Source organism: Perna viridis, chromosome 3 (assembly GCF_037379345.1).
Source record: "Perna viridis isolate PV_CMFRI_1.1 ecotype Kerala chromosome 3, ASM3737934v1, whole genome shotgun sequence".
In the NCBI taxonomy this organism is placed as follows: Eukaryota; Metazoa; Mollusca; class Bivalvia; order Mytilida; family Mytilidae; genus Perna; species Perna viridis.
The window spans coordinates 27,871,944-27,894,025 of record NC_142447.1 but is presented as its reverse complement, the minus strand read 5'-3'; the positions used below and the strand labels follow the sequence as shown (position 1 = coordinate 27,894,025).

The 22,082-nt window shown below is 31.6% G+C and overlaps 3 protein-coding genes across 9 annotated transcripts in view; 1 reads left to right on the top strand and 2 right to left on the bottom strand.

The window, feature by feature from the left end:
• The window catches only part of LOC148621696 (uncharacterized), a 31,548-nt gene extending 14,808 nt beyond the window's left edge, over positions 1–16,740 (top strand). Inside the window, exons 9-12 of the mRNA XM_088574089.1 lie at positions 8,339–9,414; positions 10,768–10,935; positions 11,985–12,192; positions 12,666–16,740. Of these exons, the coding sequence (XP_088430215.1) occupies positions 8,339–9,414; positions 10,768–10,935; positions 11,985–12,192; positions 12,666–12,950 (1,737 nt within the window). The 3' untranslated portion in view covers positions 12,951–16,740. The remainder of the gene's footprint in view (positions 1–8,338; positions 9,415–10,767; positions 10,936–11,984; positions 12,193–12,665) is intronic.
• LOC148621697 (uncharacterized) lies at positions 1,271–5,741 on the bottom strand. The gene is made up of 2 exons (XM_088576341.1): positions 5,664–5,741; positions 1,271–1,795 (listed from the first exon to the last, which is right to left on the bottom strand). Exons 1-2 carry the CDS (start codon positions 5,726–5,728, stop codon positions 1,342–1,344), a joined length of 519 nt encoding a protein of 172 aa, XP_088432467.1. The 5' UTR covers positions 5,729–5,741; the 3' UTR covers positions 1,271–1,341.
• Positions 16,741–17,151: 411 nt separating the features above from the next.
• On the bottom strand, positions 17,152–21,868 carry LOC148621695 (solute carrier family 33 member 2-like). Of its 7 annotated transcripts, none has more exons than XM_088576336.1 (5): positions 21,779–21,868; positions 19,775–20,499; positions 19,155–19,302; positions 17,807–17,937; positions 17,152–17,506 (listed from the first exon to the last, which is right to left on the bottom strand). In XM_088576336.1, the coding sequence occupies exons 2-5, from the start codon at positions 20,466–20,468 to the stop codon at positions 17,193–17,195; spliced, it is 1,287 nt and encodes a 428-aa protein (XP_088432462.1). In that variant the 5' UTR covers positions 20,469–20,499; positions 21,779–21,868; the 3' UTR covers positions 17,152–17,192. The 7 variants fall into 7 exon arrangements, with proteins under 7 accessions (XP_088432462.1, XP_088432459.1, XP_088432460.1 ...); XM_088576333.1 differs by having other exon boundaries at positions 20,816–21,856; XM_088576334.1 differs by having other exon boundaries at positions 21,389–21,856.
• Positions 21,869–22,082: the final 214 nt, after the last annotated feature.

The following is a 22,082-nucleotide window of genomic DNA, read 5'->3' as shown; positions in this document are numbered from 1 at the left end:
GCAAAATTCTGACAGGGTAATACTGTTCACCATTAGAAGACGGACCAATGTCTAAATTTTCAAAATGATTTGTCACCCAATGGCCCCTGAAACAGATTTGTCTTGTTGTTTTTCACATGTAAAACTCTGAAAATCTTTTTCTCTGAAACCATGGAACAAAATTTAATTAAAGTTGGCATTATTGTTCCTTAAGGTATCCTGCACAAACTGATTGTTTAACTTTATTAAACATGGCCTTCTTAACTAAAAATAGAACAAAAGAGTCAAAATGCTTTCTTTTTTTGCTACTTTTTCTTCAACTATTGAAGAATGAAAGATGAAAGCTTCTCATTAGATAATCATGATTTTCTTAGTTGACAGGCAGTAATGAAATGTTATGTTAGGCGACCATTTTCAAAATGGCTGCTAATTGGTGGCCATTTTTACCAACTGTTTGGATTCCAATGATATTTGGTTTATTTGGAAAACATGGTTTTCTTATTTGAATGGTGATAACAAAAATTTGTTCCGGGCAACCATTTTCAAAATGGCTGCCATTGTCCGGCTAATTTGTTCTCTTGCTTTAATTTCAATGATATTTGGTTTATATAGTAAACATGGTCTTCTGAGTTGAAGTGATGATGAAAATGTCGTATAGCCATTATTTTACTTTCTTATGTTCTTTTTCAGCAAAAGTATAGTGGGCTAACATGGCATTGAAGGCTCCTGCCCATTTTTTTTCCAGAGGTACTAAAAACACTTTGAAAGCATTTCCAACATTTTACAATGCCTCAGCCTTAGGTACTCAGTTGAACTTACAGCATTCATCAGTAGATGCTCTTTTTCAGTTATTTTTTGTCTAACATGGTAACAAAGCTTGATACATTTACTTACTTAGTTAACAGGGCATGATTTGCCAGGTGAGCGATTCAGACTCTTTGAGAGCCTCTTGTTTCTATTTGTTAGTACCTTTGGGCTTTAATATTGCTATTCTTGCCTTTGTTTTGGATTTTAAAATGAAAAAGGTTGTCATCTTGATATAAATGTATATAATAGACATGCATAATGGAAATTAAGTTTAGCTTGGCTAATAAATTATATTGGAATTTGTTTTTTTAGCAAAAAATCATCAAGTTTGCAACAAGTTTGGTTAAAAAAAGGATGTTTATTCTAGTGTTTCAACAGCTGAGAACTGGAGACTGAGCCCTCAACTTGAGCAAAAATTCTCTTTAGCCATGTGAGTGGTGGCACGCCCAGATAATGGCATTCACTGAATAGTTAAACGATATCATTACATTAAATATCTTTAATTATGATACTTAAAAATGCTAGCATCAAAAGCAAATCTACATAATATGAACATCACACTTTCTTCCAGACTTTAACTTGTCTTTGATAAGGATAAAACTTTGGAAGTCCTTTCTTTAGAATAGGTAGTTCCTTTTGTGCTTTTTTACTCTTTAAAGGGTAGTTCATAAACCTAGGTACAATAAACAATTCTCTTCTGCCTTTTAAAATTTTCCTCCATAGGGCTTCTTTTAGTCCTGGAGTTGAAACAACTCTTTCAAATCCATGTTTGTGTGCTCTCCTCCAAGCACTTGGTCTATATGTCTCTCCTCCTTTGTATTTTCTAAATCGAACACTTTGGTGGTTAACACACAAGTGATTTTGTAGAATTTTACTAGTTGCCCCATGTTGTATATCCAAATTTGATGATTGAGCTACATTCCAGTTGTTTTTTAAACTAGAAGAAGATATAAGTCCTTTGAATGACTGTTCCTTTGATGATACTGACTGACAAGATTGAGTCACCAATCTGAAATATTAACACAGAAAACTATAAACAATATCAGATCTATAACACAGCATAAATTTGAGTGAATTGGCAATGTAGAAGCGTTTATCACTCCTACAGTCTGGGGGTATATGTATGCAAACTAAAGTAGTGGCAATGAATTACAAAATGTTCTTAAAAATTTTGATTTGTCCAAGATCCTAAGTAATTATCACATTGTCAAACTCCTATGCATGTCAAAAACCCACCGATCTGACAATGTAATATCACTCAAGGATACTCTCTGTATTTGAAAATATCACTATTTAATCTCTGCATCACTGGCTTTGCTCAGAAATTATTCAATAGAATCTCATAAAAATAAGGTTTTTGACTGAGTTATCTGACCTTAAAATATTAATTTTCAGTGCATTTCAATGAGACTCAATTACTCAATGGTCCAGCATGATATGGAAAATCTTGTCTGTTTTCCTTGATTCTAATGGTGCAAATAGTCAAATTACACCAACAAACAGATGGTTTTTTTTCATACGTTTCACCTACTGGCTATTCTTACAGTGACTAACACTTTAAAATTATCATCTGGTTTTATAAAGGAATGTCTCCTACAAAGCAAAACATTATTCCAGGGATGATTATGAACTTTTCCAAATGGATCCCCCATCAGTCCATTTGGGATTTTTCCTTCAGAACTGGGAATTTATGCACATACATTAACATACATGTAGTTAGTTTCTTTTATTACAGCATCTTCAGTGTGGCTGAGTGACATGATAACAAAGGTATTTTTGAGAAGGCCTGAAGATAGTTTCTGATGTACAATACCGAATGTATAATACATGTAAACAGTTATCTAAAAATCATTTCAGGAGTTGAGGAAAATTCAATAACAGAGTTAAAACTTGTTTACTTGATTTATTATTTAGCCAACAATTTAGACACAATTATTTAATACGTGGAGTATAATGTCATTATTCCATTATTTGAATCAACATAGTTTCATTACCAAAATCATGAAAGTAAATTAAAAATTGTACAGCTAAAGTTCAAATAACATACAATTTAGTACAGTACTCTACAAGTAGTCTATTCAAAAACAAATTACAGGTAAATATCTCTACCAGTAATTCTTTTTAAAATGTCCACTATTTCTTCCCATTCATCTCTCCAGAATGATATGGGACCATTAATAACACATCTCGTCAAGCAATCAAGTGCAGGTTCTTAACAGAGTTTTTATCATCAACTCCATTTGACTGAAACTACTTTCAACGGTAAATCACTTCTGTTTATTTTATTTAATAAATAAATAACTTTATTTAGCTCTAACACAGTTACAATAAGTGGTTTTGGCCAATCTTAAAATTACATAAATTGAACATGTTTCATATATATTATATAGTAGTTAAAAATGTAGCTTACTGAATTGAAGTTATAAAGGGTTATGAAAATACAATTTATATATCAATTGATAAGACTTTCTTTTTTCCATGCAATCTGACATGAAATTGGAAGAAAACCTCAGTAATTTTTGATTTTTTTTCTGTTAAACAATATACTTAGTATTTTTTATAATATTAATCATATCAAAGTTTTTATATAAAGAACAAATTTTCAGCTTTAGTTCATCTCTTAGTGTGTTGTATAAATCACACTCCAATAAGAAATGTTCTTCATCTTCAATGTTAATATGGCATACAGGGCATATTCTATTGTCTTTTGGAATATTGAGATGTCTTCCTCTCTCAATCATAAGCTGATGAGAGTTAATTCTTATTTTGGATATCATGGATCTCTCAGCCAGTTTAGACAAATCATCTATATAATTTGGTCTAATTCCAGACCTATAAAGTTTTCTATAAAAAGATAATTTTGAAGAATTACTGATATATGAATTTTGTTCTTGTAAATATTGATCCGATATTCTTTGTTTAATCATTGGTAACTTTATTTTTAGTGCACTTGGGTTATTCATTAAATAGCCAAATCCCAAGGTATCTAGTAACCTTTTGGTATTAGTTGTCCAAGTGTTTGAATCCTTTGTAATATAAAAAATTTGGTATAAAAGAGTAGTATTATTGGAATAAATATGATTTAGAAATCCAATGATTGAAAAATCAATTTTACATTTCAGGGGCAATCTACATAGCTCTACACAACAAGCATAGTTGCAAGTAGTTCTTTAATAAATTTAGTATGGAATTTTTCAAGGTGATTTGTTGTATTCTTTAGAAGTAATTCATTTCCCAAAATTTCACTGCAGTAAAGCATAATTGGAGAAAACAAAGAGTCAAAAAGTTTCTCTAAAAGTCTACATGGGTTGTTTAATCCCATAACTATCTTTATTTTGAAATCGGCTTTTCTAGCTTTGTCAATCAAAATATTTATTGCTAAATTGAAATTTCCATTATATTTAATGGTTAAACCCAAATATGTATAATGTGTTACAGTTTCAAGAGGCAAATTGTTATAAATAAATGAATTTTCATGTGTTTTATCATTAGAATTGAAGATAATAACTTTAGATTTGTATGCATTGACCTCAAGTCTCCATGATTTACAATAAGAGCACATTTTATCTAAACAATGTAGTAAACCAGACTGACCTTCTGCACTAAAACAATGTCATCAGCATATAAGAGAATGTTGATTGAGGATTTATTGTAATTTGAAAATGTAATTGTAATATGAGGTTTATTGTAATTTGAAAATCAATATTAAAATAGGAATTTAATTTAGAATGTGTACACAGATTTTTAGAGTGTACAGTAAATCAAAGTGGCAAACTTATAAAAAGAAAAATGCACCATACATGGAATTTTGAGGTGATTTGAATATGTTAGTAAACACCTTTTGACCTTGATAAAATTTGATCGATACATGCACGCCCCTATTTTTCCTTGCAGAAAAATCAAAATTCGGGAATATATAGGTATATACCGAGATCTCTGTAAATAGGTCATATTGGGTGTGAGTGCATGGATCATTTTAACACAAATCATCCTACACTGAGAAGTAGGAGTGCAACAAAATATAACAGTGTTCATACCAGAAAACAGAACAGATTGCACCAGAGATATGTTGTGTCTGAACCTGGGTAAACCCCTATACATGCACTTCTACAAGCTCCGAATAGTGTCAGACCTTCGTAATTCACACTACTAAATGCTGCAGTCAGCCCTCTCAAAGAATGCCAGAATCTTGCAAAATCGGGAAAAAAGTTAATGATTTTACGCAATGTTATCCAATTGTAAGAGTAATCAAGGGAACCAAGGTTATAGCGGTAATCAAAAGAATGTAATCCAGGGACAAAGACCAGACATGGAAAACAGACATACACAACAAAGAACATAAAGTAACTAAAATCATACATACAAAGTAACAAAAGTAAATGAGCAACTCACGACTCCAATAAAAACTGGGAGCATGGACCAGGTGCACCGGTAGGGTAAGCGTCCTCTGCTTTTCTGGAAACACCCACCGAGTTGCTCATAAAAAGTCAAGTCCGGGGTAGACAAACGAGGGAAGGAAAACTATGACCCGTTGAATAAATCAGTTTTCATGGTGCTGATGGATACACCATAACGATCCACACATGATTTGGACAACACCTGATAAGGCTTGTTTGCAGCGGATAGGAAGAGAGGAAATGTATGTCTGCCGCTTCAAGGAGCTTGAAATTTCTTGTCAATTAACTGGTTACATTATTTTCACCAATTAAATTCTGATTCCAACAATGACAATGCAAAGAAATGAGTATATGGATGAAACAAGGGCAGATCTTGCAAATATGCAAACTGTGTGTATTGTTTTCTTAAAGCTATTTCGCTAATGCTTATTAAAAAAAATATCATTAATATAAAAAAAACAACATAAAAACTTTAGAAACCTTGAGAATTTTGGAAGAAATGCTGAGAACATTTCGACGAGCACCTCTGTCCATCTAATATTCATCCGCTACTTTCACTTTCACTTTAGATAAACTACTTTACAATAAAGTTTATTTAAAATGATGAAATTATATTATCATGATTCATTCAAAACAAATATTTTGTTCACCAAAGGTAAAAAATTATCTGCGTATTTCAATTTAGTAGGTGGATAATACAAAAAAATCTTTGCACTATTTACTTTGGTTTTGAACTCTAAAACCGGAAACTGTTGCTGGGCTTTGTTTTTCGTTTCTTGGATGAGGTAAACAATCATGTATACAAATATTTCTATTTGAATGTATAGTTTGAATTGACTATCTCGATATTCAATTTAATTTTATCTTGCGATGACCCGTTTTGATCATGAATGAATTGTGGGTGTCGGTATTTCAGGTATCCCGAACCTGAGTTATACATGTAACTTGTAAGGCAAGCTATTTTCTGACTTCGTGTATGGTGCCATCCTAACAAGTTTGAGTATGGAACGGAATTCCAACCTCTTACGTTCTAGAAGCCCAAGCTGAGAATGATAATTTTCAAGAAGGCGATGTCTTCTGACTTCTTTAAATTGTGATGGATTTCTTAGATTTTTTAAAGAAATTTCAGTTAATTAGTACAAATTTCTGCAATAATAGGAGGCAGGTGTAACATACATATACAATGTATGTAAGAGGATGAAGTATGTAAATATATTTAAAAGATCTTGCTGTCACTATTTTCCCATATCCTGTCATTTTTTTCTAGACTGCTTGATAATGACTTGTGCTTGATAATAAATAAATATGTATTGTTCCCACTTAAAAGCATAGATAATTGTCATTTGTTAGTGTTCTTCTTTTATTATGTTCCTTTGTAGTAGTTCTATAAGGAAAATGGTTGAGAGTGTGCTGTGGGCCTCTGTGTTAGACAATAATTTCTACATTGAATATCAATATTTTCAAATACAAAAAAAAAATGTAGCCCCAAGAAAAGAGTATTCTTTGACCAGTAAGTAAATAACAGTAACTGTGAAACATTCATTAAGTAGTTCTTTTAAAGGAGAAAGTGCTCAACCAGACATAGCCATCCTTTCTTTCCACAAATACATGTACAAGTCATAACATCAACTCCAATTTAGTCAGACCCTGGTAGATGCCATTGCTTTGTTAACCAAAAATTAATTTGATTCAGTTGTACAAAATTTCAAATGTGAAAATCCATCTCTTTAGTACATTGCTTATTTACCAGCAAAATAAATTTTGTAAATGACAAACTATGTAAAATTTTCTAATGTTAACAATTTCAAGGTTTATTTTTATAATCGAGCACCAGAAAAGTGATTCCTTAATGTTCAGGGTTCAACCTCAGTGTTCATATCAAGCTGTGCCCTGCAAAGCACTTTATTTCTATTTCTCAACTAGTCAACAGAAATTTATGGACTAAGGAAACCAATATACTTGTATATATGTACTGGTAGTTCATATTACTAGAGAATTGTGTTCCTTCAAATTTTGTGGGAGGTATGCACCTTTGAAGTCAGGTTTACAGGAAATTTTGATTCCTTAAATTTTTAACTTAGTTTGTAGCAACTGAATTCCTTTAAAAAATAACAGAATTGAAACCAAACTTGGTATGTAGTAAGGGCACATTTTGTAGTTGGTTTAGATATTCGGCTGTGGTTGTATCATGCACATTCAGAGAGCTTTTATCCACATTTAGGTTCCTGAATTGTGTTTGAAAATCTTTTCAGTGAAACTTCCATCTTAGTACAGTTAGGAAGCTAAATTGTTTTTATATGCATAATCAATTTATGAATGTCTCTAACCCTTAAACCAGATTTTACTTCAATGTGGGGGTGTTAGGTACATTGTATGCTCACTTAATCCTTTAAATGATATATACTATACATATGTAAGTAAAATGGAAGTTTGTATCAGTAAGAGTGCTCAAAAAAACTCTTCAACAAATTATACGAAGCTGCTCTAATGTACCATATTTTCATGGACTAAGTAAAACAAAATATTTGATCTTTAATGGAAAACAAATTATCGTTTGTTATAAATGGAGATATTGATTTATCAAAGACCGGTAATTGAATTGGAAGTACATGGCTTCAACAAAAAGATTGTAAATATAAAATATTTAACATCATATTTCAAATCGGATGTGCAAAAGTAATAACAAGCAAAGATCAATAAATCTTTAAGGCCAAGCTTAATATATCACTGTTATCTGGTCTCTAGGTAACTACTGTAAAAGTTTTGCAAAAATGAATTTTGGATCAAAACAGATAAATTTTTAGCTGTAATTTCAGAGAAGTTGATGTACATGTACAAATGTATGTAATTGTATTGTGCAGTCTTGTTTTCATCCAAATAATTGCTCATAGAAGGTAAATACAACTTACAAATTTATGCATTGTAGCCCTAAAATTGAGAAATATCTGGGGATATCATAAATAGCATATATCTACATTGTAGAAACAGATGTAGCTGACCCAAGTATATATGTTCCTTAAATGTGCTTATGTAATACTTCTTTTATAGATTTATACTTTTAATTTGAAAACAAACTGTTTGTGTATTTTGCCTTATACTTCAGGTTTGTTTATGATTACTTTAATTTTATTGACAGGTCACCATAGCATGGGTAAATACAGATTATGTCAGAAAAATCAGATGGCTGTTGTTGCTGTGACAGACGAAGGGCTATGAAGGTGCATCCAAGTAGTGAAGGCTTAAAGGACATTATTGAAATCCGTCCAAATAGAAAACTCCGAATAAGAAGAATCAATGAAACACCGAGAGATGAGGCTCTTCAAAAAGAGCTCAAAATATTTTTTGATAATTTAAGAAATGTGGCGACAACACCAAGGGTGGTAACAGCACCACGATTCCACATTCATAAGAACAGTGCTGATATATCTAAAGGAGTCCAGATCAGTAGAACTGAGAAACTAATTCATTCTGATCAACTACCAAATTCCACACTTTCCAATCATGAAGATATTAAATCCAAACAGACTGAACTTAATGTCTCAAATATTGCATCAAAGGATATTGAATCAAACTCAGCCGCAAGACCCCTTAGCAATAAAGAAGCAACTGATTTGTACTCTGAGTCTAGGGCGTCTGTGTTGTCCCACGGAGAGAGAAGTGTCATGTCCTCTTCGGCTGTTCAAGTTGCATTTGAACGGGAGAAACCCTCAACTGCACATAGTGTTATAGCAGAGACTGAAGAGCCTTTAAGTGAAAGGTCAAATAATAGTGTAGCTATGCATAATGGATTACCACCATCTCAATATACGCCCCGGAAACAGAGAAATCAAAATGACATAAGTCCAAAAGAAAACTTTTCAAAGAACATCCCTAAATCGATATCTTCTCCAAGAAAGTCAGCTACTGTATCCAAAGTGACAAACATAACATCCTCAAAAGCTACTGTATCCAAAGTGACAAACATAACATCCTCAAAAGCTATATCTGACAAAGATTTAGTTATATTTTTTATTCATGGTGTAGGTGGATCATCAGACATATGGAATGCACAATTAGCTTTTTTTAAAAAATTAGGTGTTGAAATAATATGCATAGATTTAATTGGTCATGGATTAAGCGATGCTCCTGACAAGAAGTCTGCTTATTCATTCAACGAAATACTTCATGATACAACAGAAATATTTGATAAATTTTGCAAAAGGAGAAATATATTAATTGGACATTCATATGGGTAAGTTTGTTGTAAGGAACAAACAATACTTCATGTATCCATACATGTACATGTATACAATATATTATTTGATTGGTCATACAGTGTACATTGTACATGATTAACAAAGATTTTTTGTGCCCCTTCAGATGATTTCTGGATCTGCCACTAGTGTTTCATTAGTTTCTTTTATGCATATGGTCTACATATTGGATACATGTAGGGTTTTAAAGAAAGTCTTTTAGTACAATTTTAAGTTTATGTACAGCTATTTCTATACTCCAGGCAGGTTCTATAGCAACAGTGATTCATTTATGACCGAATTTCACAGTGAAAATTGGGGTTATAGTACAATGTATAGTTACAGTATAGTGAATGTAAGTCGGGCAAGTGGGCAGGGGAAATTATTATCGTACATGGAACACTTTTCTCAGCTACTACTAATTGCAGCCTCTTGATATTTGGTACATGTATCTAGCGTCAGGTATTGGTCCCATATTATTGAAATTGATTTCAGGTCGGTAGGACATCTACTTCCTGTTTAACGAAATTCTGCCATTGCTGTCTTTGGCCAGTTTTTGACATACATAAATAATTAACAAACTGTTTACATATATTTTTTATCATCACATTTTATTCTAATGTCAATGTTGTGTATTAGTAATACAGTGAATTTCAGGGAATATTTTATTTTCCCAAATTTAAGGGATGTTTGGTTTTGTGTCCAGGCTATAACTATTTTTGTCTTTCAATGTGGGCTTTTGATATTTGGCATCTTGGTAGATCAATTAAAGATGATATGTTGTGTACCATGAATATTGGCCTATGACCTTGAACTTTGACCTCAAGTTCAAATTTGTTTCTTAGTGACCAACTTGTGCCTAGACATTAACTTTTTTGTATTTTGATGTGGGGTTTTGATATTTGACATGTCGGTAGATCATGTAAAAATGATGTGTAGCATACCATGGATAGTTACATGTACTTATGGCCTTGAACTTTGACCTCAAGGTCAATTACCTTTTTTTTTTGTGGACAAACTCTTGTCCAGTTTGTAACTTTTTTGTCTATTGTTGTGAGCTGATCCTCTAAATCAAATTCACATATCTTAATTGCCATAATGGTACCCACAGAGATGTATTTCATCTCAATGATTTCTAGTTGGTTCAGTTTACCAAGGCTCAAAATACATTTGAATTGATGTAAAGGGACTTTAAAAAGTGTCTGGTTTAGATCGGCTTTAAGATTATCCAGATTGTGGTTTAGACAATTTTTACTGAAATTTATGACAGGTGATACACTACAAATTTATAAAGGTATCATAACAAAAAAAGAGATATAGGGTATATAATTCTCCAATAAAAATAATTTCAGTTGTGCCTTTGCTACTGTGATTGCCAGAGAGAGAAGAAGATGGGTTTATAAGTTGGTGTTAGTGAGTGGAGGAGGGCCTACACCTCTTGCTCCGCAGCCTGGTGTCTTCTCCTTACCTTTATGCCTTCTTGCTTGTTGTAGACCTTGTGTAAATGCTGGCTTCCAAAGGTTAGTAGTTAAAACCTACATGTAAGACTTCCTTTGCAACATGGAGACATCATTTTATATGCATGTTCACACTGACAGTAAACTTGATAATTGTTCATGAAGTGATCCCAGACATTTCATGAATAGGGAATACATTGTACTTTTACCCTTCAAAGCTACTGAAAGGTGCCCCCAGAATTTTGAAATTTCACATGGACATTTGTGTTTAAATAAAAGAAAATGATAAAAAATACATGTACATCCTACATTACAAAAAGGTATCTGAATTCCAAAACATTAATGAAACCCCTTTGATTCCTTAGTAAAACATGTACCAGGGCATAATCTTGGATTCAGTGAATAGGAGAAGTGACTTCCTATATTAATTTAAAGTTACTTATTATACATATACTTATTCATTTGCTAGTATAGAAAATGGAATTACAGTATTAAACTTATCTTATTTGTTTATTATTTATTAGAATACATGTCCTTATGATACAACTTCATATCAATGGGATAAAATGTTCTAGTGGTGAAGTATGATTTCTCCCCATTCCAGACTCACTTCTCCCTATCACTCATGGAAGGGAGAAGTCACTTCTCCTATTCACTGAATCCTAGATTATGCCTGGATCGTACACTTGTACCTATTGTACTTGTAATGTTTTTTAGGCGAAATATGTACTGCTGATAGATAAATGTTAAAGATTTGTCATGATAAGTTGTATGATGGAATTTTGCAGACATGTTTTTTCATGAGAATTTTTAATTCAGACAAGAGTATCTTATCAGTACTTGATTTTGAATACATATATTTTAGTGTTATAATTTTTTTTATTATGAAAGTATACTTATCATCTACATTGTAAGACCTCCAGAATGGAGACCATTGATATGCTGGTACAACTAAATGTACTTACTAAAAATTTAATGATTTGAATCCCATTCAGTACAGGTGCTGATAGTTTACTACATGTACATGTAATTGTAAGACCAAAATTTGTTTTTTCATAAAATTACATTATATTCTTAGAACATGTTGAAAAAAAAAAGACTTTTTTTTCTAGAGGTGCTTTCCATCCACATTTTAAAAGTGCCTCAGAGAGACAGAGGGCATTTGATGTCCCTACATATGTATTAAGCTATGTAATGAATGGACAGTTTTGGCCTGATGGAGATGATTTATACCACAGCTGGATCAGTACTCCCACTTTGTTAGTTTATGGTCGACATGATAAACTTGTCAGTCTACAAGAGGAGGAAGAAATGTTGAAGGTATTGAAAGATTATGTAATTGTTTGCAACATCTGTCAATTGTATTTTTCCACAACCTTTGTGAAATTACATAGCTACTGTATAGGATTGGGCTTTCCATTATCCTGCAGTTTTTATTTGTTTCTGTGTCCCTACATTTAGTTTACATTTATAATGAAACTTAAAAACTTGCAGCTTAAATATAATTGGTTAAAGAACAATCTTTCGTTTTGAAGTTGGCAGTCTATGGTGAAATTCACTGATGTAAAAATATTATGAGTCTGACACTTCAAACTGATATATTTAGTAAGCAAAATTATTTGTATATTGTCTGTGAATGATTGAATAATGCCTTAAAAATGCACAATACTGGCAAAATAATACTCTACTAGTATTTTTCATGTTCATTTTTAATATATAGGATTGTATTTCAGATGACAGTCATTATATTTTGTAGATTGTGTAGTTTTTATTATATTATTTTCACCTTGCAGACTATTTATGGATCTCACTTAGAAATTGTTGAAGATGCAGGCCACATGTTAATGATGGAAACACCTGATAAGTTCAACCAGCTCTTATATAACTTCATCACAGATCAGCCATTTTCCTCTGAAAGTTTTCTATCTGATTCACCACGGATAGAGACAGATGATGAAAACTTCCATATCACTCACAGATCTATGGCCAAAAGTCAGGCATCTTTACATTCTGTTAGATCATACAAATCATCCAAATCAATGCCTCATGGCTTGCTTTCTACCTCTATGAAAACATAAAGCCATTGTTGAAATTTTTACCATGCAAAATGTATATTGAAGCAGAATCATACCTTAGAAGCTAGAATGATATTATACAATGGGACCGGTTAAAATAAATCTGTTCTGAACTGACATTTTTAAAGATTTATTGGTAGTTTTGTTATTCAAAGCGCAAGATTCGTATTAGAGACTGGTCTGTAAGGACTGAGGTACATGGTTAGTTTAGATTAGACAGATATATTCGGGTTTCTATTTAACTGGTCTGGCTGTATTTAAAGCATACTGAAGAGTCTAATGCTGTAAAGTTTGTATTTTACTTGAAAATATATGATATCGCCAAAATTTAACATAATTTTTCTACCAAATGATTTTATTTTTGTATGTCAGATCAAATTCCCTGGTTTGCTTTTATAGCCTATTGTTTTATATTTATCATTTCCGATTTGTTTTTTATATGACCACAATTTTTCCAGTCGCATTATGTTTTCATGCTGTTGTTGTTATTATCGTCGTTGTTGTCAGATTCTTCTTTGTTTTTAATTTTTTGGTTTCCAATGATAACTTAAGGTGTAGTGAACGAAATGTCATGAAATTTTTATTATTGTTACTTGCTGCTAGAGGAAGCTTGCCATTGAAAATGGGGTCACTGGCCCCTACCATTCTACAAAAAGGGGCCAAAGGGGGCAATTAGATGTTTACTTAAAATTGATTTAGAAGGTTTATTTCTCATTTAATTTTGACAGTTCTTTTTTTTAATTTGTTAAGTACTATGTTGAGAATACTTGTCATATTTAAAATAGAAGTTTCAATCAATAGAGGTCAAAGTAGGGCCTACCCTGAAACAACTTTTGATATTTTGGTGCAATTTTGAAATCTTTTTTATTAGATTCCTTATGAAAGCAGGCCTGCATTTTTAATCAGATTGGTTTTTTGTGTTATAACAGGCAAAAGGGTTTACTTTCCAAAAAATAGACTTTATTTCTGGCCCAGTTTAGAAAAAAAAATCATTATATTCCCTCTGGAAGCCCATATTGGCATTTTTAATAATCATTTTAATATTTCTCATTTTTTTTTAATGGGTCAAAGGGGCCAAATTGCCATATTTAGGAGACTGTTTTTTTATATTTTTTGTCTGATTTTAATGACTGGAAGCAGAACTTTTTTACTTAAATTTAAATTTAAAATATTGTGCAATATTGTATCCAAACCAGTTGTTGTGTCCACAATGAACTATAAGTCCCTATGTTAAAGTGTGTCAAAAACAAAAATTGTGTCAACACTCATCCCAAGTTCAACAGAGTTCAAGTGGCTGTGGTCGTTTCGTGCTGCACTCAACAAAGCTTTTAATGTTATGTATCATGGATGTTATGTAATTGACATTTACACCACATGTAAGATCTTTGCTTCAATTGGTTACAAAGTTGCAGACTTTGTCATTTGTTTATGAAATAAGGTCAACAATGATTTTATGCTGATTGAAATGAAGTGAAAGAATTATCTACTCAATTGTATGTGTTCTGTTGGAAAGTGCTGTCTTGTATAATGCTGAATAGTATATTATTTTGCCATATTTGGTGTATTAAGCCATGATGATGTTTTAATCAACACGATCTTTCCTTATTTCCTTTGTTGATATTAAGTTATATATTGTTGCTTCATGGGTACCTGTCTATGAAACACCTTCAAACTATTATAGAGACTTCTTTATTTATAACAGCTTGCACACATTTATAGCTCAAGTATGGATCATAAATAATGTAGAAAACAATGTCATTGCTGAGGGTTACAAAATGTGCACTAATGTTCGCTAAGCTGAAAGAACTAATCTGTGCATGAGCATGTTGTCAGGTTCTTGATAGTATGCTGTATTTTTAATGGATTATATGGTTTCTAAAAGGTAAGATCCACTAGCATTGACAAGAAATTAATTTGTCTTCAAACTTATTAGAAAAAATTAAGATGTTAAATTTACCAAAATACATTTGAATCCTTTTCTCCTGTAAGAATCAGGCAGTAGTTGAATGATTGTATGAAATAACCCACCAATTTGACTGTAATTTGACTATTTGTTTCATCAGAATCAATGAATTAAGATTGTCCATATTATTTTGGTGAAGTTAATCATAATTTCATTGAAATGCACTGCAAATGAATATTTCATGGGCATATAAATGTCAAAAACCTCAACTTTTTAATATTGTAAATTTCCTAATATCTTCAGTGATTCAAATATAAATAGTGTAATGTTGTCAGGTCATTGTTTTTTTTGACATGGATGTGTTATATTTCCCCAATTTTTGCCTTATTCTTACTAAGGCTTGAACTTGTACTTCTTTAAATGGCTTCCAACGGTTTAAAATGATTGTTGTTTTTGTTTATTTAAAATGTGATTTCATTCCAGTCCCACAGAGTATTTAATATGCAAAATGGCATATTGTTGTATATATTAAATTATATTTTTTGTAGGGTAGAATAGTAATGTGGGATATATGATACATGTACCATATTGTACAAATGATCTTCTATAAATTACTTATGTCAGTGGCACAAGTTCATGACATGATCATTGTGGTAATAGAAATGATTGTAATTGTTAGATATTTTATATATTTTTTACTTGTTTGAAAGGTATAGATCTTATTTTTTGAGACTTTCTTTACTTCTATGAGAAATCACATATGAAAACATTTCTTTTCTCAATTTTGAAGAAATTTGAGATTTCAATAACACAGGGTGGAAGAATGTAATTAGTAACAGCTGAAGTACATGTAAGCACCTATAAATCTTCCAAAATTCTTGTACATACCATATTTTACAGGTTCAAGAATTGTCGGTTTTTGAAGTTACTGTGAAAGTACTTAAGCTTGTGGATACCAATTTTTCGTGGAATAGGGAAGAAACACAATTTCATGGATTCTTGAATTTGTGGTTTTGAGGTTTTCAGTATACACATCAAAGGATTCTCCTTTTCATTGGGAACCAAATTTCGTGGCTTGGCTTATCCATGAAAACCACAAAAATTTGTGCCCCATGATTAATAGTACTTTCATAGTATATAAACGGGTCTTATCAAATTACCAATTGTTGCACATTTTTACTACAAATGTTATGGCATCTGTAATGGCTTAGGCAGAATCATCCCTTACCAGGACATTAAAAGTGGAAAAAAAATTAAAGTGAAGTATGGAAATCACAGGCCTTACTTTACAATTTTAATTTTACAATATTTTATCAAAATTTTGATTTAGATTTTCTTTTTTAACTGGGTTCCAAGAACACTTGAATAGAGGGCAAGTAATTTTTAGGAGTGGTGTTTTAAGAGTATGTAACCAGTGGTGGATCAAAGTAGGGGTACAGAGGTTTGACTGCTCCACTTTTGTTGGAAAACTTGTAAAGTTTTGACAGAAAGAGTAAAATTTTTCCTAAAACCCCTTTCCTAATCACTAGAAGTGTGTTTGGTTACTTAATGACCAATCTAAATGACAATAAGGTTGTGCATCATTACTCTGACCCATCTACTCCTTATTCATTCTATCCCATCTTTTCCTATTCTACTCTTACCCATCTGCTCCTGATTAACTTTGACCTATCCACTCACGATTTTCTCTGACCTATCTACTCCTGATTCACTCTAACCCATCAACTCTTAACACATTTTGTCTTTCAGTACTCCTAAGTAATTGTTTTTATTCCATCCGTTGTTTATATATGTTGTTGTTAGAGTTTAAAAAGTTCTATTGAAATTGTATTTTATGAATCTTTGTACACCCTTTAAAGTTTTTGTTATTAATAAATAAATAAATCAAAATTGTTGTGTTTTTTTTTTTTTTCATCTGATGTCAGGCAAAGGAATTTACAATTGGTAGCTGAATCCATCAATAATTTTGGAGATAGGGTGATTTCTGCATTTAAGAGTGTTACTTCACTCACCTAACACATTAAAAATTTGGTTCAGTTTTTGTCCAGTATTATGCTGGGTTGAATTGATCAAATGTATCATTTTGGCCTGAAATGGTTGAAATAAGATTATAGTGACTGACATGAAAGAAAGAGGGTCCTAATAATTTGAAATGCATAGTGTACGTGTCCAGAAACAATATTAGGAGTATTAAAATTTTGTTAATTTATCTTCAAACAACATGCAGCTCAAGTTAAATCTATCACCAGTTGAAACTTGTAATATACATTTGTGTAAGAGTAAGGATTCAACAAGATAGTATTAATATGAGTCAAATTTTTATTTACTAAATTTTACATTTGTCAACTATTTTTATCAACAACAATAGACTCATTAACACCAACATTTGGAAAATCCCTAAATAAAAACAATACAGAAATTGTCAACACTATAAATACTACAAAGATGAATTGATATCCTAAAACTTCAGTAAATGGCCCAAGTAATACAGAGAAAGTCAATTTTCCCATGACCTCAAGAGTGGCCAAGACTGTGTAGTGAGTAGCTTGTACTGTAGGTGGTGCTCTCTGTGAACATTGCATCATTAGTGTGAATAATGCTGTAGTAACTGTCCCACTTATCAACAACATGGCTGCCATAGAGAGTACAGAAACCACTGAAATAAATCACCACATATAGGATTACAATTTACTGCTTACAAACTTATTTTCATGCTTTAGCATATATACTTGATTTTGTTACTATTTATTGTCCTGCTTAATACTGTGTTTGACATGAATTCCATAATGAAGAGATTAAGTCCTAGTAATTTATTTGGCTATTTTCTTATTTGCGAAATGTGTTTTTCTTGAAAATGGAGGTTTTAGTTTTGAAGCTTCATCAAACTCAAGAATTTATAAGACATTAATTAGACATTATTAACCAATCAAACTGCTTTATAGAATCTAGTACTTACAATCATATACCAACTTACTCGACAAGAATGAGCTGTTTTCTTCTGTCCATGTCCATACTACTAGTAACTGTAATGTTAATGGTACTGTTCGAAGTAGACATGTCAACTTCAGTGTCTTGAATGTTGTGCAGCTTCAAAAAATTAATTAATGTAAGTATGTAATGCTTAAAAAAAGAATAGAAGAGGAAGTCACTTGCAATCCTTAAATACAAATTTTGCACTGAATGTTCAAGAAATAGTGACATCAAGCATTATATATATTGAAAGTTATGGACATACAGAAAACAAAGTACCGTCAGCACTGGAGGTTTTTGATTCTTGTGAAAATTGTGGCATGGACAAAATTTTGAAGATTACATGATGTAAAATAAAATTGTGATCATACACTTGCATTTTTCATATCTAATATCAAGAACTGTTTATTCCCTAATATGTATAAACTGAATGTCAATCCATACTTCTGATCCAACTAATCACACACAAATACAAATTTTGTTCTATTTCACCTTTTTCCTAAATTTTTAAAACTGTTCAAAAAACTAAAGTAACATATTATTATTATACAATGCACTAAAATAAAACTAATTTCAGCTTAAGAATACACTTTCCTTGACACTTTTATCAATTTGAATTTTCCTGCCAATTTTGCTTGGTTAAAATCACTGCTCTTCACTTCCTGTTCATTAATGGAAAACTATTGAAGAAAGGATGGAGAAATTGACTGATAAGTGTGTTAAATGGAACATGCTTAACACATTTAATGCTTCTTGACACATTAATGCAAGAACTAAATTTCATAAATGCAATTTTATTACTTAATATCTTTCAAGGCCTAAAGACGAGTCCCTCAAATCTTCAGTTGATATAAAGACTAGATCTCAATTCTATTTGCAGAAATAGACTATTATTGAGCTGAATAATTGCAAGAAACATATTTACTGGTTATAAAAGAGGTATTGAATGATCTTAAAGGAATTACATTCGGTTTATATTTTTGTGTAGTGTTCAAAATAGTAGGGAAGTTCCAGTGATAGACCGGCGATATAAGGTACTTTGATAAATCAAAAACCTAATGACTTGAATCAAACATGAGAAATAAATTACAAATGAGAGATTATAAAACACTCCTTCTCTGAGTAAAGAAATAATATACCAGCTTGTGAATCCAATATTGGTAAAATTTCTAACTAAGCCTATCTTCAGAGGGGTAAAATTACTAATAATGTTTATTTTTCCATTTTTCTATGCATGAATATGTATGCCACATATAATTTCTTTATATTCTTAACAAGAAAACTTGGACAAAAGTCTTTGTGTTACAATTCAATGATAATATTTTCACTTTTACCCTAAATGTGATATAGCCCATCCTCCTACTACAGATCCACAAATAGAAACACCTTGTCCAACCATACCAGTCCAAAATCCTACCCAAGATGCAGGGATTTTCTTATCTATCAGGAATAAGGGCACCATGCTCAGGGCTCCTTGTTCACCTGTTATGCGAAGCGAAAAAATATGAATTATCTCCTCTCTACCTTCATATTTTTTTTACCAGAAGATTTAGTAACTTCATCTGATAAAAGTTTAAAAGGTTAGTGTGAACGGAGCAAATGAATAAAAACATGGACCTATTCTTAACTCATTTTCGTTTAAATTATGTCATCAATTCTTGTATGAATTTTTTTTTTTATAATTTTTGTTACCATGGTTTACCTCCAATACAGGCTTTCCTCCCAAGAAAACTTTTTTTTTAAAGTAATGCTAATTACAAAACAATATTACATTTACCACAGATTTACAGTTCCTCAGTGCTCAATATTCTTTTGAAGTGCATGCACTTTTCAAATAAGGTTGCATTTTCACACATGTGATAACTATTCATACATAATCTGGTGTTAAGTATTTCAAAGGATGTGGCTGATATGATGAGTTATATAGAATCATTAATTTGTGTGGTTTCCTCACCTAATTTATAAATCAAAACAAAAATCATAATCCACAATGTACCAGGAGTATTGTATATCTGATGTATGGTACATTTTATATCTGGAAGCCATCTTTTATTTGAATTTTGTGAGATTGATGGTTGAGTTTGATCCTCAGATTTCACAGCTTTAGGTGGATGAATAAACACTTGTACAAACAGTAATGATAAAACATACACAGTTGTTAAAGATATAAATAAGAAACTCCATTCTAGATAGTCACTTAACCAGGAAAGGACACCACCTCCAAATACTGCTCCAAACTTGTATCCGACAACTTGTCCTATATTCCCATATGCCAGTTCAGAAGAGGATAAAACTTGTATTGCTATCCCATCAACTGCTATATCCTGAGTTGAGGTTATAAGATTAAATAGAAAGAATACAATGGCAAGTTCTAAAATGTTGTCTGGTGAAGTGAAAACACCTAAAACACAAGTCACAATAAGACCAGCCATACTCAAAGTCAGCCATAGTTTCTTTGTGCCATAGTTGTCAACAAAAGGTGCCCATAAAGCTTTGCACATCCATGGTATCAATAAAAGTTTAAACATGCTGATGTCTGTCAAAGACATGCCATGTGATCTGAAGTAAATTGGTAAAAAGCGTGACTGTATCCCATATGGCAATCCTTGCAGAAAGTATAGGAAAGCAAGCAATAGCAAGTTCTTCATTGCTGCTCTAATTTGGCCTTCAATTCAGTAGCTAATAATAAACATAAAATTTGAATTATGCAAAGTATGGAAAGCAAAATATATTTAATATCATTTTTTTTTAATTTTGTTTCTAATTATCTAGACACATTTAAACTACCAATAAATCAATGATTTTTTTTCAAGCAGGAAAAACTAAATATTTTTATTTTATCCATATAATGAAGTAGCATTTTTCGAAATATTTAAAATTTACAGTACTCCATTGAAAAAGTCAGAAGAGAAAAAATTGTATCTTTAGTTTGAACTCCACATATGTTAGAGGCAGGTATTTTCTGATTTAGAGTATAGAGGAAAAAGATTCCTACCTCTTATGCTGTAGGAGACTAGTTGTAGGAGTAAATATTTGCTAGCTTATATTATGCTTATCAGATTTGTTGGGTCAAAAGTATGAGTGCCCTTAACAAGCCAATGATTTTGGATTATAGACTGATAAAACTCTAAAGATAATATTGATTAATGTTAGCTTGAATAATGAAGCTCAATACAAAATGTACACTGAGTTACCTCCCCTTCAATAAATAAACAAGTCTGCAACATATTTTATGGAAACAATATACTTTGTCTGGTTCTTGTCTGTCGTATATAATTTTTTTCTCATGATGTTAAGTTATATAATATTGTGTTTTCCTTTTCATATTAGCCAGAATTCTATCGAAATTATTTAAAGTTATGTGGGTGTAACCCCCTTGCCACAGGCATTTGTTTCATATAAAAAAATGGTGGTCACCTCCTCTTCCTATAAGTGAGGAAGAGGAGGTGACCACCAATTTTTTTACATGAAGCAAATGCCTGGGCCCCTTGTCCCTTGATTCCAGACATGCTCTAAAAATAGTGACAAGTCTAGTAAACGACCTATATTCAGACAGAGTCCAGCTTACAATTCACAACTCTGCGTCCAAGTCCAATTTAAAAAATCTCTTGCGTCCAGTTCCCATATGTGGGAGTAGCTGCATACATTTTAAAAATGAGCAGAAAAAGGAATGTGAAAAAGGGGGGGGGGGTGTTAAACCCTCTGTTATGTTTCTTACTTTAATATGGATTTTTAATTTAAGGCTATTTAAAAAAAAAAAAAACAAACAAAAATAAACACCATGAATCTTTTTAGTTATAAAACAATATAATACTTATGAGCTCACTCTGATCATCATAATACAGATATACTATACATGTAACTAAGGAAGAAAGAGCTCAGAATTTAACATTTTAGCATACACCATGTACATTATATACTGCTTCACAATACTTTAAAAGCATGGAATTATTAATACCGTCCCTAAAATAAAATAAACTGTGAAAAGGAATCTCTCAGTTGTTTTTGTTTACATTTTAAAGGAAGCATATGTAATAAAACAGGGGAGATAAATCTATTTTTAGCGGGAAATTCAAATTTGTTTTGAGTTACACTTTCTGCATTGGGGCCTTTAATTAATAGATTTTGTATGGATTTTGTAGGGAATTTGATTATTATGCAATCTATTAAAAAAAAAAAGGTATATAAACTAACTGACATTCTTCCATATTTCAAAAAGAAAAGTGTATATCACCAATATATGACTTATCTTGTGATACTAC

Coding starts and splice junctions, on each gene's coding strand:
- LOC148621697 (XM_088576341.1), bottom strand. CDS start 5,728: ATGAATATTAGATGGACAGAGGTGCTCGTCGAAATGTTCTCAGCATTT. Junction 1,796..5,663: donor TTTCTTCCAAAATTCTCAAG/GTTTCTAAAGTT, acceptor TTAATATTTCAG/ATTGGTGACTCAATCTTGTC.
- LOC148621695 (XM_088576336.1), bottom strand. CDS start 20,468: ATGAAGAACTTGCTATTGCTTGCTTTCCTATACTTTCTGCAAGGATTG. Junction 19,303..19,774: donor TGTTTTGATTTATAAATTAG/GTGAGGAAACCA, acceptor TTCGCATAACAG/GTGAACAAGGAGCCCTGAGC. Junction 17,507..17,806: donor GAGTAAGTTGGTATATGATT/GTAAGTACTAGA, acceptor GATTTATTTCAG/TGGTTTCTGTACTCTCTATG.